At 34.6% G+C, this 19,821-nt stretch overlaps 2 protein-coding genes across 4 annotated transcripts in view; one reads left to right on the plus strand and one right to left on the minus strand.

Annotated features, from left to right (window-relative positions):
- LOC139117570 (synaptic vesicle glycoprotein 2C-like) overlaps positions 1 to 14,496 on the plus strand; it is a 98,267-nt gene extending 83,771 nt beyond the window's left edge. For both annotated transcript variants that reach the window (XM_070680797.1, XM_070680798.1), the window contains exon 10: positions 701 to 14,496. In XM_070680797.1, coding sequence (XP_070536898.1) covers positions 701 to 884 — 184 coding nt within the window. In that variant the 3' untranslated portion in view covers positions 885 to 14,496. The remainder of the gene's footprint in view (positions 1 to 700) is intronic.
- LOC139117573 (prefoldin subunit 5-like) overlaps positions 4,156 to 19,821 on the minus strand; it is a 79,173-nt gene continuing 63,507 nt past the window's right edge. For both annotated transcript variants that reach the window (XM_070680808.1, XM_070680807.1), the window contains 3 exons: positions 17,548 to 17,622; positions 9,999 to 10,104; positions 4,156 to 8,463 (listed from right to left, as the gene is read on the minus strand). In XM_070680808.1, the coding sequence (XP_070536909.1) occupies positions 8,390 to 8,463; positions 9,999 to 10,104; positions 17,548 to 17,622 (255 nt within the window). In that variant the 3' untranslated portion in view covers positions 4,156 to 8,389. The remainder of the gene's footprint in view (positions 8,464 to 9,998; positions 10,105 to 17,547; positions 17,623 to 19,821) is intronic.

A 19,821-nucleotide genomic window follows, 5' to 3' on the forward strand; every position in this document is an offset into this window, starting at 1 on the left:
GATAATAAATGTTGCTAGTTTGTCAATTAAGGGAATACTGATGACCATTCACAGAAACCTGATGTGCAATAGCGTTGATCGCGATTTCGGGTTTGTTACTAAATATAGCTGCACGCGCGCTACTTTTGGACAAATATGCTGAAATTCGGACAAATTTTGTCGTTGTATGCGTGGCTGTTGTTGCAGCTTGTAATCTCAGTCATCAATTCATACGAATAAGTGTGACGCTAAATAGCGATTCTAACACTTGCAGGTTTTATTTTCGTCATTTATGCGGAAATTGCGGACAAATGTTTATTTATGCATATTAATGAGAGAGAACAGTGACGTCATTTGCGATCAGCACTATTACAGTTAAAAATCAGAAAAATTGCCCCAAAACACAAATGTGCAAATTCTAGCACAATACAAACAACCCCTATTGTAAAGTCAATCCAAGGAACCTCAATACTAAGTTTCAAAGCAATTGGACAAGCAGTTTCAGAGAAGATTTTTTGACAAAAAACAGGAAAAATCCCCCCCCCCCCAAATACAAATATGCATAATTCACAATTTGAACAAAGCTGACTTAGGTCACCCTTAGTTGTAAAATTTAGCTCTGAAAGGAAGATAGATGTATCTGACTGCAAACACACCATTACCATCTTTGTAATTTGTTCATGCAAATGATTTAATGATGATTTTCGTTTTTCATTGACAGGGCAACAGCAGTTGGAATGCAATCTGTAGTCAACAGAATTGCTGCCATAACAGGCAATCTAGTGTTTGGTGTTTTTATTGATCTTTACTGCGCTGTTCCTATACTAGCTGTAGCTGTATTGCTGGCATTTGGTGGAATAATCACAGTATTTCTACCAAATACAAAGGGAATGGATCTGAAGTAACACTGAACACGTACAAAATGGAGTCATTTACAGCTTAACAAAGGCATGAATCTGTAACTATAGTAAACATGCAGACTTCTTCAAAGGAATGCATTAACTTTCAAAAATATGCAGATTTGTTGTTTCTTAGAACAGTTCAAAATGTGAACATATGAAGTACTGATAGTTTCTTTAAAAAATCTGGAATTTTTTCATGGACTTATCGTATTAGATCACTTCAAAATTTAGTTCGCTTTTTGTAAAATTCTCTTGTTCAGATGTGTTAAATTATGGCATCGTTTCATCTATTACATGTATGTGTACATGTCTACTTCTAAGAAAGAGCTTTGAGTATTGCTTGAGTTCCATGCGTGCATGCTGCCACGCAGGTAATTCAGACATGCTCTGGTCGATTTCTTTTAAACTTAGGATAATACTCTGTGACATAGGCATTTTGATTGGTTCTGTGATACAATCTTATCCGGCTGCCAGGCGGCCATTTTTTTTTTCCACTTTTTTCATGTCTACAGCCATTTATGTGCCTCAACTGATATCATTCAAACTTCGCACAAGATCAACACATTACGACTATACATATAAACGTAAAATAATTTCTTTGCCACATAATGTAATATGGCTACCTTTTGGCCATTTTACGCTGACTTTTGCATTGCTACTGTCATCACACATAGCCACATCTGTTACCCAACTATTACACAAATTTAGCTAAACTAATTCCATGTGTACTTGATAAATCAAACATAGGGCCAATGTCCCTGAAGCTACTATAGACATGGATACAAAATATTTCCTGACTGTCTGAAATTGTCTCACTAAGGTTGTCCTAAGGTGCCTGTATACCAAATATCAAAGCTGTTTGACCAGCGGTTTTGAAGAAAGAAGCGACCTAAAAGCCTATAGAGCTCTGCTGTGTTATGTCGAGGATAACTATTTGTGACATTTGTTGATGAAGATGGTGGATATCTTTGATAGCTCATTTTAGGATGGCCTGACCAAAAATGGCAAAATTAGCTGCTAAAATACAAAATTGAAGATTTCATCATAATATCAATATATCACATTAATATAAAACCTAGGAATCTGTATAAAAAGTGTCAAAAATATCAGATGAGTAACTTTTGAAACAAAGGTTTTGACCAAAAATGGCAAAAATTAACCCAAAAATACAAAAATTGAAGATTCCATCATTATTTCAATACATCACACTAAGATAACCCCTAGGAACCTGTATACCAAACATCAAATCTATCAGACAGATGATTTGTGATAAACATAATTTTTAACAAAAAATGGCAAACATTGCCCGGAAAATACAAAATTGTAAATTTCATCACAATTTAAATATATCACATTTTGATCCACCCTTTGAAGCTGTATACCAGATATCAAAGCTATCAGACAAGTAGTTTTTGAGAAACCATTTTTTTAACCAAAAATAATTTTTTGACCAAAAACAGCAAAAATTGCCTCAAACATACAAAATTGTAGATTTCATCATAATTTAAATAAATCATATTTTGATCATCCCTTTGAACCTGTATACCAAATATCAAAGTTGTCAGACAAGTGGTTTTGATGAAATAAATTTTTGACCAAAAACAACAACAAAATTCCTTAAAAATACAAATTTGCATATATTTAATCACAATTTGCACAAATCTAACTTAGGTCATTCCTAGGAATCTGTATACCAAATATCAAAGCTGTCTGACCAGCGGTTATGAAGAAGATTTTTTACCAAAAACACCTTTTTTTGAGGTAATTTGCATATTTTCAACAAAATCAAAAAAACAAAACAAGATTGTTTCTGGAAATCATATTTTGCTCTACACAACAAACATCAAATCTGTAAGTACTGCGGCCCTCAAGATATTTGAGTGGATGGACATCCTCACAAACAGACATACATACATACATACAGACTGACGACGGACACCGGACGGATACCCATTAGCTTCTATAGACTGTAGTTCTATCTTGAGAACCACAGTACTTACAGATTTGATATTTGTTGTGTAGATTAAAAATATGATTTTGAGAAACTATTTTTTGATATTGTCAAAAATATGCAAATTAGCGCAAAAAAAGGCGTTTTTAGTAAAAAATCTTCTTCATAACCGCTGGTCAAACAGCTTTGTTATTTAGTGTACACGTCCCTAGGGATAACCCAACTTAGATTTGTTCAAATTGTGATGAAATATGCAAATCTGTATTTTTAAGGAATTTTTTTGTCATTTTTGGTCAAAACTTTATTTCATCAAAACCGCTCATCTGACAGCTTTGATATTTGGTATACAGGTTCCTTCATTATTGAATATATGACGAAATCTGAAATTTTGTATTTTTGGTGCAATTTTTGCCATTTTTGGTCAAAAAATGTGTTTCCCAAAAACTACTTGTCTGATGCCTTTGATATTTGGTATACAGGTTCCTAGGGGTTGTCTTAGTGTAATATACTGAAATTTGATGAAATCTTCAATTCTTGTATTTTTTGGTCAATTTTTGCCATTTTTGGTCAAAATATTTGTTACTCAAATGTTACTCATCTGATAGCTTTGATATTTGGTATATAGGTTCCTAGGCTTTATCTTAATGTAATATATTGAAATTATGATGAAATCATCAATTTTGTATTTTTGCAGCTAATTTTGCCATATTTGTTCAGGCCATCCTGAAATGAGCTATCAAAGATTATCCACCTTCTTCATCAATACATGTTATTCTCTACCTAACACAGCAGAGCCCTGTCAGCTGTTGGGTCGCTTTTTTTTTTCAAAACCGCTGGTCAGACAGCTTTAATATTTGGTTTCGAGCCCTGTCCCTAGGATGACCTTTGGGAGATAATTTCATACAGTCAGGAAATACTTAATTTTGTATCCATGTCTGTAGTAGCTTCAGGGACTTTGGCCCTATGTTTTATATTTCTGAGCTATGAAGTTCTCAACAGTCCCTCTCATGGTCTGAATAAGATGCACAGAAGAGTAAAATCTTAAGTATGCTGATTCGAAAGATATGTTGTTCCATAGAGATATGATGTAGTGGATTCTGCATGGAATGATTTGAAAATGTTCTTTCCCCAGAATGTTGGACTCGGTAGTGCTTTTCAGACTTCTTTGCCTAAAACAAAATCTCAGCCATGGGTGGAGGCACATGTTTTAAATAGTATTAGAAAGCAAGATAAACTACTTTTGAAATTAAAATAGTCAAATGACCCCAAGGTTTTCAAGGAATGTAAATATGTCAAAAATTATGTCAATTGATGGATAAGGCAGAAAAAATTGTATTTCTATTCATAGCAATCTGAGGACAAGAACTGCCAGAGATAACTGTAGAGAACACTATAAGACGTCAGTGCTTCATCTAAGTTTTGAAAGTGTTATTTCAAGGGTATCGGAAAGATGTGACCAAGTATTTTTAAGATTCAAAAATTCTGTATAGGTTTCAATCTGGATTTTGTACATCTTATATGACTGATATGTCTTCAATTTTTAACTGATTATATTCCTACCGAAAGGAATAAAGGTAATTATATTGGGATGATCTTGTTAGATTCACATGCCGTCATTTATGACATAGTCCCCACATGGTCAAATTGAGTATTAATCAATTGGAAATGAGTGATCAGTAGTCATGTTTATGTTACTTGTTGAAGGGTTGATTTAACTAAATAATGGGATATACATCATATTGGTAAGTGTTAAATGCTAATGTATTGGAGATCAACATGCACCTTCTGACAAGTACCTTTGCCAAGAAGTGAATTTGGGGTATGGTGAATGGTAGGGACTTATACACGGATGTACAGCATTTTCAAAAATCCTCTAAAATCAGCGAGGAACTTATACACAAGCAGCAGCTTATACTCAGACGAGTAGGGGATAACAAAAGCAAAATAAATCAAAGTACATATGAATGCAAGTGTATTATCATTGTACCAAGTTTAAAAGAAACCAGCCCTTGCATATCTAAGATACCTGAGTGGACATACACACACAGAGCCGAATATACACACACAGAGCCCAATCAACAAGTTCCCTCAGACGACTAAAAAGCATTTGATGCAGTCTATCATAAGATCTTACTTGTGGTGACCTGAAAAGTCAATCAGTTTGTCTAACACTGCTTTCAACTGGTTCACATATTTCAGAAGGCAGCTACCTGTAGTCAAAATGTATATGGTGTTCCTAATGGGTCAATTTTAGGACCTCTGTAATTCTTTATTTATGCAAATGATATGAAATGGGCTGTGACTTATAGATATTTTTATATGCTGATGTCAGCTTTGTTAAGTTCTTGCAAAAAGATTGTGAATGGAATCAAGCATCACTGAAGTTATGAACCATATTGTTTTGACAAATGGCATACACACAACAAAATATTTCTTTATCTGGGATAGACTGAGTCAACTTTATTTGCTTCCAAACACAAGTTGGAAACTTAAACTCCAAATTAACCCTTTCACCACCATGGTTTGGTCCAAACCCATTATTATCAATGGTGACTGTGGACCTGTGTACAGGGAATTGGGGGTGAAGAGGTTGAACTAGAGTTTCTCAGAAAACAAGAGTAAAATATTTAGGAGCAGATAGGTATTGATCATCGTTCTAAATGGACAGACTAGTAAGAAATCTTTTGAACAAAATTAATGCCAGACCCCTTTATCGGAAATCTCAAGTCTTGGATTCTAATACCAGAAAATTGGTAATCTTTTCCTCAATTCAACAGTTTGGTTTTCAAGTTTAACATAGTCAAGCTAACAATGCTTTCGAAATGCGGTACATTGATTGGATTTGTTGCTAATCTCCATGAAGACATCTCACTCCAACATTTGCTGCCCGTTGAACAAAGTAAAAAGCTATAAAAAGTAAATCATGGATGCAAAGTGGTCAATGATCATGCCATGCCCCGAAGCGCAGTGTCATTCATACCACACCAGATCAAGTTCATGTTCTATTTATTCACTGGCCTATGGTTCTTGTTGACAACATTCATATCTGCAAAAAGTATAGAATGATCTCCCATTGGAGTGTTCACAATGCAAGCCATTGTTTACAAGCTTTCCAAAGAATTAGGTCAAAATCTATCTGCACTCAAAATTTGAAGAGTTGGGTTTCACATGAGCTAATGTCGCAATGATGTCTGTCGGTCTGTCAGCGCGATATCTCAAGAACGGCTTGTGGGATCATACTCAAATGTGGCACATAGAATCTGTTATGGAATAGCAATTGAACTTTGGTGGTGGTTGCTCGCATATTTTATGCTTATTTGCATTATTAATGATGTTCTAAAAACGCATATCCGTTGAGAATGGCAGCACAAGATGCGGATGCGGATTGACGTGATCAAAGATAACAAAACATGCCATATACAGTGAAGATAATATGACATAACATTATTGAAATTCATTTTCATGGTAACTTCAGCAAATGACTAATTTGCATGTTTAACAAACTTTCCCCATTAACGACATAAGACTAGGACTTTAACAAAGTTACTGTGGATTTTGATGAGAGAATGATATTCCGTACTCGTCTGAGTATAAGCCCCCGGTTCGGCAACAAAAAACGGCAGTAAAACTAGGGGAGGGGCTTATACTCAAGCAATCCCATGTTATCTGCCATGGATGCTTAATTTATGCTAATTTTATGCACGGATTTTTTCAACACCACTCAATCTTTCTATCGCTTTCAAAATCGACTTACACATCCAAAGAAATTGATTACACAATATCTCGATACAGAAGTGACCTTTTGGTGAAATTTCTGCGTCGAAAAAAACCCAAACTTGAAACAAAGACATCATGTATGCTGCTGAACCAGACTTGGTTAAAGTCTGTGATTTGTGAATGTTTGAGTGGATGAATGCGACGATTTGTGTTTTATTTAATGGCAGATATGACTGTGTAGTGAGACTATTCTATTTAGGGTTGGAGGTGAGCAAGGTCAAAGAATCAAGAATGTAAGAAGTAAAATATTTTACTACGTGTGTGGGACAGCTGTGATGTTGACTTAATAAGCTAATCGGCTGATACGCAGTCATTAACAAGTTGGCAATGTTTGCGCAGCAATAAGAGTGGTGTGTGCACTGGTTGAAGAGGAGATAAGGAATTGTAGGTATTGGAAACACAGACAGTTTGGAGTCGAAAGCTTTATTTGAAATATCACAGTCAAAATTAATAAAATCAAATAAGGTAAACCGTTGCACAAAAAACCCCTCCTCCCCACCCCAAGGGACTTTCATCTGCCCCCTGTGTCAAGACCAGAGGAAAGTTGAAGTGAAAAATATCTATTGTTAAATTCCCACTTGAAAAGGCCACTTTTTCAGATTAAAGCCAAGCTTGGGTGGGCATTTTTGGGCCAAGATCTGCCTTATGTGTGTGTTGGTAACGGTTTCAATAATTTGCATTAGGCTGCCCTCACAAATACTGAAGGGGTGGGGGGGGCAAGGATGATTTCAGGGGGATATGACAGTTCTGGCTGTAGTAGTGGCGGGATTTGAAAATTTTTACTCTTGGTATAAGGGGAATCTGAAAATATTTTAGTTTCCCTTATTTTTTTGACATTTCAGATTCCAGTGTTTTGTAGTTAATGCAATGAAAAATGAATAATAATTTTATTCATCTAACAACTCTAATGTTAGTCATAATTAAACAAAATCTGGAACCATTTTAGTGCATTTCACGACTTTTATTTCAAAAAAATCTAAAATAGTATGAATGCCATTGAATTTGAATGTATGTTTCCATGGTACAAGTTAAAATAATTGACCCTAAAGCATGATTTTATTGAAAAAGAAATGTTTTCGTACTCTTTGGTTTTAACTACAGTAGCTGTTCATGGTACAAGCTTTGTCAAAAGTCAAAGTAACTGTTCATGGTACATGCTTAGATGAACAGACTAAACCACAGTAACTGCTCATGCATGTAGTTCATATTTAGACAATAAACCACAGTAGCTGCTCATGGTACATACTTAGACAAACGTTTCAGAAATTGTTCATTGTACATAAATGTACCTACACTACAAGAATTATGGAAGTTGTGTTGCAGGTTAAGTAAAATGTAATTTCGGATTGACTGTTAATTTCTTTGATTCTTGTGCAAATGACACCAGTGTGAATGTTTCATCAACGGGGCTTTTAAATATTTAGGCTTTTGCATATCTAGGTTTTTAAATAGCAGTGGTGGTGGAGGTATTTCCTCACTTGAAAGGTGCATTTATTGGCGAATTCTCCATTGAAAATGACAGTTACTTTCTTGTGTTGCTAAAGTGTAATCATTGACAGATTTTTCACATAAAAATGTACAAATACAAACTTCAGAATATAAGCAAACTTAATGGTGAGAAAGTTCTTTTTTGTAAGCAAAACAACTAGGTCATCCAACTCTGTTATGAATCATTACAGCAAAACTAAAATTTTGCACAACAACAGGTAATGGATAGAATATACATTATACAGTATCTATTGTGTCTTATGCCATTGTGAGATGATCTGACATTAGAATATTATGATTTAGCAGTAGCCTGTTGTTGGTGAGCTAGCTGTGCCTGTATCTTCATCTGCATCACTTCAACAACAGCTGCAACAAACAAAGTACACATTTTAAAATCTTATCCTCATAAATAGTAATCTATGGTTTTCAATCTTATCCACTTAAATGGACATCATTTTCAAATTATCGACAGCATTAAAACTTAAATACGCATGACTTTTAATAATAGAGATTTGCTAATATTTTCATTGTTTTTCATCGACTGAAATGGCCAATATGAACTAAGATTAGAAAACCTCGGCTAAAATTACTGATAGAACATTGTACAAATGATAATGTTACCAATTCTAATTCTGTTCAAAAATGAACACTATCAATCTTGTATTCAATAATTTAAAGTAACTTTTCAATATTGACTGCATCATTTTTGAAGATTGCTTCAAAATTTGAAAAAAGTTTAGTCCCTACACAGAACCTGTAAAATTGTCAGAAGAAACTATAGATCCCTGTCATTAAAACAGGACTTAAAAACAACGCAGCTGACAATTATCCAATCACAAGGCTCTACACCCTGGCTTTATCTAGCAATTGGGTAATTCTGGTCATTTTTGTTTTAAGGTAAATTTTGAATCCATGTAATGAGATCTTTGAGTTGATTAAAAGTTTGAAACCATATCATACTCGGAAATGTGTTAAATTTTAATAATAAATAATAACATTTTCAGCCAGTTTGCATACTGTCATTTGGTTATACCGGTATCTTAACGATTTCCAGATTAGTCATAGTATCTCAAGAATGTAAGTAGCCTACGCTAATTCTGTCCGGAGAACTACACATGTGCTAGTCTTCTGCCGCTCAAGGCATCTCTGAGAAATTTGTGTGAATGGACGTACACATGGATATAACCAAACCTATAAGTCACCCCGGACGTTGTCCGTAAGGACTAACAAAAACAAACATGTCCATTTTCATATTGCCAAAATCATTTACGTCCACATGTAAGTTACAGTGTGTTGTCTTTGTGCCAAGTTTGAAAGACATTGGTCAAAACCTGTCTGAGTAGACATCAAATACAGGAAACAAAATGGCAGTTACCAAGCCATATACAATGTAAGATTGTATCATAAAACAAATCAAACTGCATATGTACGGCAAGGGAGGAAATCCTTGTACCACGTTTGAATGAAATAGCCCTAGGCATCTCTGAAAAATTTGCATGAACGTATGCACAGACACACTGACACATGCACAGACACAACCAAATCTCTAAGTCCCCCAAGCTTGTCCATTCGGACTAATTTGTGATATATTTCAACAGCTTTCAGGAAAGTAATAAAACATTTTAGCCACCAAAGATTATCAATTTTCATCAAAGTTACCAGCAAAACTGAAAAAGTTATTGGCCATTTTCACCAGCTCTTAATAAAAACCCTGCTGCAATACATTAGTGAAAGGTGTAGACATCTGAAGATAGGCTTCTGAATACTTGTGATAGTTTACAATATCTGTGAGTGGGCTACATTTTAAAACCTACTTGCCAGGATGCATCATTACTATGTAGGTTCATTAAATTTAGGCCCTCATCAAAACACAAGAGCACATTTAACTCATGTATACATACCTTGTTTCAGTTTTGCCTTCTCTTGAAGTAGATTAGCAACTTTTTCTATTTGAACTGATATGAATTCCATTTTGCGTTTGTAGTAATCTTCGGCATCTTTCAAACTCTGTAAAATCCATGAAAGTGTTTTAATGTAATTGCTTGTGAAATGAAGAAAACTGCGCCAATTGCATGGTAGCTACTATATAGACTTACATGTAGGTGGCATGGAAGACATATACAGCATAACATCAGTAGGCATGAGCAAACAGCTCCTTTGAAAATATTTTCATGGCTGATGAAAGGTTTTAGTATGGTATACTCTCATACTGTATAACAGTTATTTTTAGTTTGCATCCTTTTTTAGCAAATTTAGAGTTCTAAGCCTGTCATTTTGTTAATTTACCATACCGCTACTTTAAACTTTTCCTGATATTTACTTGGTAAGGATGTCTTTGTAGATAAATTTAAAAACCTGTAGATTGTAATGAAAAACTGAAACAAAAATAAGTGTCCATGACACTTTCCTCATATTTCGTTAGATGTGGTAGGCCCAAGTAACTGTACGTATAAAATTCAATAGCTTCTATGGGCCTTGGCTTGTAATAGTCAAGCCATTGGCTTACCGACTATGCATATGCACGTTCAATATACTATGCAAGTAACCAGAACAGTACCCAACTAAATTAATGGGTGCGATCATATTTTCTGAGTGCTTGTATTGTAAAGAAGCAAATATGATACATTCAAAGTATTATTTTTTAACTCACAATTAATGATATAAAATCAAAATCTTTAAAGCTGCAAAACTGAATTGGCCAAGGGGTTATTTTTATCGACATGTTTCAGCGATTTTACAACATTAACACAGCAGGACTGGATTTATCAGCTACATGCTCTCAATTACACAACACACCAGGGCCACTCCACACCTGTCAGACAGAGAAACATAAACAAATCACCACACTCTGCAGTGTCAATGCCATGTGTTTCTTCTTTATTCCTGATGAATTACAATGTAGCTGGTGTTTGAATACATAGTATACTTGGTTTACTATTCATAAAACGTTGATTATTAAATGTTGGCAATTACTCAAAAATACTGTCAATGACGCTGCAGCTTCTCCAATGTGTGGCTAGGTCAGGTAATTGGTTGTTGGCATGGACTAGTTGGCAAATAGTTGATGATGTAGGGGCATGAGGTGGATATGGACCCAAAGAACCCACAAGATGATTAAATGTATCAATCAGAAAAAGTCTAAGCTACAGTATAAACTGCCTAAAGATAGTTCAATGTGGAAAGAAGTTAAATAATTCAGAAATAAGAAATAGCAATCCAGAAATAGTAATAACGCACTTCCCTGTTGACCTGAGTGCATGTGAAACACACAACCTGGGGTGTGCAAATTAAATGTATACCAAATGAACATTTTAAGTCATAATTAACTGTTTTTATGCAATTTCCAAAGAGTCCTTTAAAGATGATGAAAAATGCTTATTTAAATTAAAAGTGATGAAATTACTGTTTTTAAAGCTCCATATAAGCTGTATTTTTTGGCTATTTTTTTTCAGAACTTTTGTTTTGTGGTTTCCCCACACTTTCTGCATTGAATACGTAAACTGTAATTTTAATGCCAAGTATTTAGCATATCAACACAACCCATATGAGTATAATCTCCATTGTTATTGTTGAAAATTGTTTTCAAGTCCAGACTAGAATTCATTTGTAAACAATAAATAGTGATCACTACACACATATCGTACAAGCTGTGTTGATAAAAAGAATACTCGAAATTTCAGCATGACGAACGGATTAGGGTCATACACCGTAGTTGATATACAGAAGCAGAATACTGAAAACTTGCCACAAGTTACGGCTTATGTCCTTTTAATAGGCATATTTTCCTTGAAATACATGACCCTGTAAAGAATATATGCTAGAAGTGTTTAAAAGTAATTTCTTTTAAAAAACTAATTTAATCTGTAAACAAAGGATTTCAAGCAAATCAAGAAAGGTTCAATACCCTGGCACAGAGGTGTGAAGCGGTACGGTATTTTTGTATAGTTTTCCATGGAGTGTCGTTTGTACCTCCAAGAGTCTACTAATAAACCAAATGTTGATTTGACTTCCTCTGTTTTGTTCTGTCATCACTGCTATATGACGTATCAATGTGCAGTGCCATCATATCAATAACCGACGCGATGCAGTTCCGATCTGCATATCGATCAAAGTTCACTACGTCTGAGGAATTTAAAAGATTTCCTGTCCGAGTTTCGGAAATGCATCTGATTTTTGTACAATTTTGGTTCCAATCCAAACAAAGTCTCGCAACACAAATTGGCAAATAATGTGATACAGGGTAATCTGGGCTTGTTTTCTGACATCCTACCGCCATCTTGGCCACATTAATACTTTGGCTGGTTGAGTACGTCGGGATCACGGTTCAATCTTCAGAAAATACTCGCTTTATATTATTTCGACATCGGTGTTTCCAACTTTAAACATATTAGTTCTAAGAATTTGAGAGATTCGAGCGATGCAGATCGTGTTTTTTGTACACCAGTAAATTAACTTGTAGTGGTAATTTTGTAGGTCACGGACACTGTCTGCATCCAGCACCAAGCAACACACTGCTGTAATCATTGAAATCTGTAACTCAAATGCACCACTGACGGTGAAAATACCTCATGCCAAAATGTACGTATTCCGATGTGCCCATTGACGTTTGATGTGAATAGTTTCTGTTTGTAAATCTACTAATATTGCGACTTTTGAAGCAAAACAATGAAAACGATACTATGTTGACTGGATGGAGCACCCACTAATGCGCAAACCTGGGATTGAGAACAGCAGCTTTAACACTGTGGCTAAGTCCCTTTTGATTTTTTGTCACAGCTCAGTTCTCCTACACCTCAACCTGAAACATGAACACCTCCACCAGTTTATGATATGACTCATCACAATGCCATGACGTCGATGGATATTGATGGACGGAAGTTGGAAGTTGACAGACGAAAGTTGCTGCCACACCTGATTCAACTCCAATAGCTTCTCTGTCTATAAATAGACAAGAAGCTATTAAAATATTTCCTGACAGTCACATCATTAGAATGGAAACACAACCCTAACAAGTGAGCGTGACAGTTCATAACTAGGGTTCATACTGCATGTAGTTCATTATACGGTTGTGGGAAAAGTAAACATTGTGGGGTAAATAAGACTTAAAAATCAGAGGAATATGACTTGAAGTTTATGAGTTCTTTTTCGACCTCATCTGCATATTGGGGGGGGGGTGTATCTTTCACTCCAACAACAGGAGCTGTTTAGCCAATGATCCCATTTACCACATATCAAAGTGATAAACGCACCAATTTGGTAGTGGAAGCACTGGATTGACATACACACACATACAAAAGACAAACAAACACTGGCTTTTCCCACCTATCATATTAGCTTCCATTTTCATATACCGGTACAGATAACAAAATGAAAGCTAAAAACTGCCCTGATTCAACCAAGTTGGCAAGATTATGGTCCCAGCGCACTTCTTCTGGTTACACAGAATTTTGTCGTGGTTTTCACTGAGCTAGCAGGGAAATGCTCACCGTACAACGTTTTATTTGAGTCACTAATGATTTCTAAAATTTGAGCAGGTTGATCAGAGATATGAGGGACACTTATTAAATATATCTTGTCAAGGCAGTCCAGTCCAAACTCAAAACACGTAGTACTTGTGTATGAATGTTGAATACAAAGATTTGTGATCAATTTGATCAAATGTTGTAGTTGCAATAAGACATGTAAATAGTTAGAATTATGACCATCTATCTGAAAATCTATTTTTCAAGATGTATTATTCTATTGCATTTTTATTTTTTTTATTTTTTTATTTTATTTTATTTGCTCATCAACAGCGCCATTAGGCAGCCACTTACAGACAAGAAAATAAAAAAATACCGTCAAGGACAGTGTGCTCACATTTGGTTTGAATTGGTCCATTCGAGAAATATTTAAACCAGGAACAAGAATGACAAAAGCAAATAAGGTCTCCAACTTAGGTACTGGAGGTCATCTTTAGGAACATGCATATCAACTTCTATAGCAATGGGACAAGCAGATCCTAAATACATAAGCAAATGTCAACAACAAAAAATAGACAGAGAAGGTTTGATAAGAAGAAAGGGTGGGAGTGGGTAAAAAAATGTACAAGGGATCTGGTAAAAAAGTAATGCTACCTCATCAATCTTCTAGACCCTACCCTCCTGAATATCAAATGATCCATCCCTTGGTATTACATAACGCCAGATGTCATTGACAGGAAATATATTTACAACCTTGGGAATTTTTTAATTAATGCCATGAGTGTTATCATTCTAATGTAAACAGCACTTAAGTTAGTTACAGATGGTGAAATGCCTTCCACTGTGGGCGGTGATTACAACATCTGGAATTATCCTGGATCCAAATTTCTCATCAGTTCTTGTATGTCTTACTTAGAAAAGTTGCAAAAATTGGTCCGCAATGAAAAAATTCACCCAAGCTTTGTTTTCTGGATCAAATTTTCCTACAAATTGATACCAAATATGACAAAATTATGTTCACAGCCTTTAAAACTGTCTCAAAACATATCCTGGGTTGGTGTAGGTCATTTAAGGTCACAAACTGAGAAAATTACCTAAAATATACAAATTTGGGGGTTTCCCAACACTTTGAGCAGAAAATTTATCTAATAACATCCCTCGGGGCTTTATACCAAATTACAAAGCTATCAAATAAGTAATTTTGAGAACAAGTTTTCTTGACCAAAAATGACAATATTGTCTTAAAAATACAAATTTGTATATTTCAGGACAATTTCCACATATCTAACTATTGTCATATCTGTACGTCTGTGTACCAAATACAAAAGCTGTCTGTCCAGGGGTTTTAGAAAGAAAATACTGTTTAAGATTTTTTGACCAAAAATGACAAAATTGCTCCAAAATAGTAATTTTCCCAATTTTGTCATAATTTCAACAAATTAGAAGCGTAACACCCTCGCAAAATCCAACCCAAAAAGATCCAACCCAAATTTGAGAGCAATTGGGCTGGCGGTTTCAGAGAAGAAGAATTTTTACTGAAAATGAGAAAAATCACCAAAAAATTCAGTAAAAATACAAAATTAAGGATATCTTCACAATATTCAAAAAACTGTATAAGGTTCACCTCAGGTACTTGCACACAAATTTTCAAACCAATCAAATCTGGTTCTCCAGATATTAATTCTTGACCATTTTCACATTTTGTAAGCTCATTTGCATATTTTTGGCAATGCAGACTTCATTTGAACAAAATCCCATCTATAGCCCAGGATGCATCCACACACCAAATACCAAGCTGAAATGTGCAGCGGTTTGCGTGTTTTTGATGTTGACGGACATACTGTATGTACATACATACATACATACATACATACATACATACATACATACATACATACATACATACATACACACATACATACAGACGCCATCGACTTCAGCTTATACGATAAACTCACATTGGTATAACCAAATGTGAGCTAAAAAAAGGATAAAATACACTAAAATTTAAACAAACAAAAAAGTACTCTAAACATCAAACAATGACAAAAACAAATTAACATGTCTTTTAAAAGTTGAATGAGATTCTTCAACCAGATATGAACTGTAAATGCTCACGTGTTTCATTATATATTGCAGTTATGTGTAAATTTGAACCTTTGCCACATGTTTGCAACTTCATTGAAATAATTATGATCAACATAATAAACAATATTCACCACAGATTAACTCTATAGGTCATTAAGTATTCAAATATGTAATTAGCTGAAATAAAAATAATTGATTTCTTTGACTGCTATCATTGTATCACCACTTTATATAGCAAGTGTAATTAATTGCCTTTGGTCAAGTCCTTCAAACTATATATTCCAAACTTTGAAAGCTCATTAGATATGCAACCTATAAATTAGCTGACATGAAAACTTAAGTGCGAAATGATTCCAATATTGGTATAACCAGGTATAATCATCAATGTACATAGCATGTTATGCCAACTTTGATCAAATAAATCCAAGTATATATCCCTAATTAGGAAAGTTAATTAAATACACACATTAGGAATTGGCTGAAGCAAAAATGCTTAATGCTTTTCAATAATATTAGCCTACATAATAGTATCTTTAACGTACATAGCAAGTTTCATCAATTTTGGTTATGTAAATTCAAATATATATCCCTAATTTCAAAAATTCATTAAATATGCAAATTAGGAGCTGGATGAAGTAAAAATGATTACTGACTGTCAATAATGTCGTATCGTAGCATCTTTAATGTACATAGCAAGTTTTGTCAACTTTGGTTTAGTCAATACAGATAAATATCCCTGATTATGAAAGTTCATTAAATATGCAAATAAGGAATTGGCTGAAGTTTAAATGCTGACTTTCATAATGTTCTATCATAGTATCTTTAATGTGCATAGCCAGTTTCATCAACTTTGGTTGTCAAATCAGATAAATACCCCTAATTAGGAAAGTTCATAAAATATGCAAATTAGGAATTGGCTGATGTAAAATGCTGAATTACATTTAATAATGTTCTATCTTAGTATCTTCAATGCACATAGCAAGTTTCATCAATTTGGTCATGTAACTTCAAATATATATCCTTAATTTCAAAAATTCATTAAATATGCAAATTGGGATTTGGATGTAGTAAAAATGCTTAATGACTTTCAATAAGGTTAAATCATAGTATCTTCAATATGCATACCAAGTTTCGTCAATTTTGATCAAGTAAATTCAGATATATACTCCTAATTAGGAAATTTCATTAAACATGCAAATTAGTAATTATCTTTCACGTCACCCCTTAATATCTTTCAAAGCTGATATATCTTGGTGTGATCAACATTTGTAGCGAATCTCATCAAATTGTGTGTGGTCGTTGTCAATATATATCAGTTTTTTCTAAAATCATTAATTATGCAAATGAGCAAAAAGTAAGCAAGCCACACCCACCAAAAACTAATCAGTTCTTGCCATTTGCAAACTAAATCTATGTACCAGATTTGATTCTGATCTGATGAGCCGTTTTTGAGATATTGAGTACACAGACAGACAGACAGACAGACACACAGACAGACAGACATCGCTGCGACATATGCCCACGTGTGTCAACACGTGAGCAAAAAACATTGACATCGCAAACCTTATCAATCAGATCATTAAAAAGTCGTGACGTACGTCCAATCAGGCCATTTTTTGTAACATCAACTCTACAGTAAGGGATGTGTAATAGAGGTCTATATCTAGCAGAGTACTAGGTACGCATAGACCATAAAGACCTATACAATCTGTACAGTCATAAGAAGATAACACTATACAAGATCACACTATACAACACAAGATAACACACCAATAACACTGACATTCAATTACTGGAGAGCTGAAAATAAAAATGATGTAAAACATGATTTTGATATTAAACATGTCATTATTCTGATAATATATGCAATCATGTATTTGTGATTCCTGCCTTGGCTTACCTTTTCTACATAATAACCAGTTCCAATTTCAATAAGTACCTTCTCAACATCACATAGTTTACCAGGGACATACAGCTGATGAAGTAAATTAAGGAAATTAATCATGACACAAAATATCCTTCAATTTATGGATATAAAATATGGTTTGCATTTATACCCAGTCTCAGAGCCATAACTCTAGTTTTATCCCACCCTATACTTGTGATTGCAAGCTTCAAGCAGAAAGGTTGGAAAACTGAAGCTACAAATGTTGGGAATAATCAGCAAAAAAATTATCAAAATAACCATAAATAGAATTGAATACCTTTACATTATAAAATCACGAGTTACTACTTAAAGTTGAATAAATCTTAACTGAATGATTAATTAATATATAATTGTCTATATTGCTACATATTAAGGTAAGGGTCAAGACTTTGATGAACCTTGTGTATCATGATATTTAATTAATCATGGTCCGCAGATCCTCGCCATATCATCTCAACAAAACACATGTTTATAATTCATAAAGGTCTTTTGATGAAATGTTAATTGAAATGAACTGAAATTCAGAAGGGTGTGTTTATGATTGAGAAATCAAACTAATGTTTGTCAAATCAAACCAGCTCTAAACCAGATTTTGTTGAAACAAACAGACTTTTGTTGAAGTGTTATGATACAGATTCTCTTCATTTTGTTTATATTCCAGCACTAGTAGAAGATCAGGTTAAATCCATGCACTAGTCTGTAGCTGTGAAATACTAGCTATGATTTGGATGACGACTTTGTCTATTGTGCTAAGATCGGCATTTGCATTCAGCTTAATACCGGTATACCAGTACAAGGAATACATTTTTACAAGATTGACACATGAGGATTTAGAATTGACAGTGCTCTTTATAGCAGTTTGATCAATCACCTTGTGCAGTGCAAAATTTATAAAATAGCGCCAATGGCACTTGATCACAACTGGCACATTGTGAAACTACTCATAATTAATGAGGTACAGTATGTGGCGTCATGCGGTGTCCCATCATACCATATATGAAGGGTGTAGCACTTGTGGTTACTGAGTTATGGACAAATATGTATATTTCAGGTCAAATGTCACTGAGGTCATGTGACATTTTGTCAAAAAAATTGAATTGCTAAGTCATCCCTATATACCAAAAATCAGACCTAGCTCTATTGGCTCGCTCAAAATTAGATATGCACATAATTAATGAGGTACAATATGTGGCGTCATAAGGTGTCCCATCATACCATATATGAAGGGTGTAGCACTTGTGGTTACTGAGTTATGGACAAATATGTATATTTGAGGTCAAAGGTCACCGAGGTCACAGGAGATTTTGTCAAAATATTTTATATATCTGCGTGAACGGAGGGACATGACCCAATCTATAAGGCCCTGGACTTCATCCATGGGGACTAAAAACTGTGTCACTGAATCCTTTTTGCAATATGAATATGATGACAAACTAAATTTTTATTTTACTTGGCCTTATACATGGGATTCTATAGACAGCTGACTTATACATGGTAGTCTATGGTGGTGTAAACTAAAAAGTCCTCTAACATGGCCAAATCGACGTGCATCTGTATGGGGTAGGGTACTATCCTGTGCAAAGTTTGAAAGAAATTGACCAGGGCATGTCTGAGATATCTGCGTGAACAGACGGACGGATGCACACACGGACGCAGGCACGCACACAAGGACATGACCAAACCTATAAGTCCCCCCGGACGGTGTCCGTGGAGACTAATTAGACAGATCACGAAGTCAATGAAAGACTGAAAGACTATTTTTCACATTGCGATTTTAAGCCCATTTTTATGAGAAAAGGGACATGTATATGTATATGGAGAAAAAAGCAGAAGACATATTTGTAAATTGTTTGTTAAGTGACAATCATATATGCATCTCTTGAAATTTTGTGGTTATAAGGTATAACAGTAGTGTAAGAATAATGAGGTTAGAATAAGTTAGTAAAGCTAAGTTGACAGTAATTAAGATTACAAAATTATACACTAAGCTGAGGAAATCTGAATGAAATAAATGTTGAAAAGTAGCAAAGTCATGGTCATCTTTTGTCTAATACCTTGTGTAAGTTCATAAACTTTACATAAATCTTGCTATAGATTTGTTGCTAATGGGCAATAACTGTGTTTCAGATCATTTGAGAGCAATCCATCCATGACAGGTTTAAATTGTAATATACTTCTATTAAAGGAGAGAAACTTCTCAAATAATTTTTTTCCCTGTAATTTCCTGTGAGAACACATGGACATGCG

Source organism: Ptychodera flava, chromosome 18, assembly GCF_041260155.1.
Source record: "Ptychodera flava strain L36383 chromosome 18, AS_Pfla_20210202, whole genome shotgun sequence".
In the NCBI taxonomy this organism is placed as follows: domain Eukaryota; kingdom Metazoa; phylum Hemichordata; class Enteropneusta; family Ptychoderidae; genus Ptychodera; species Ptychodera flava.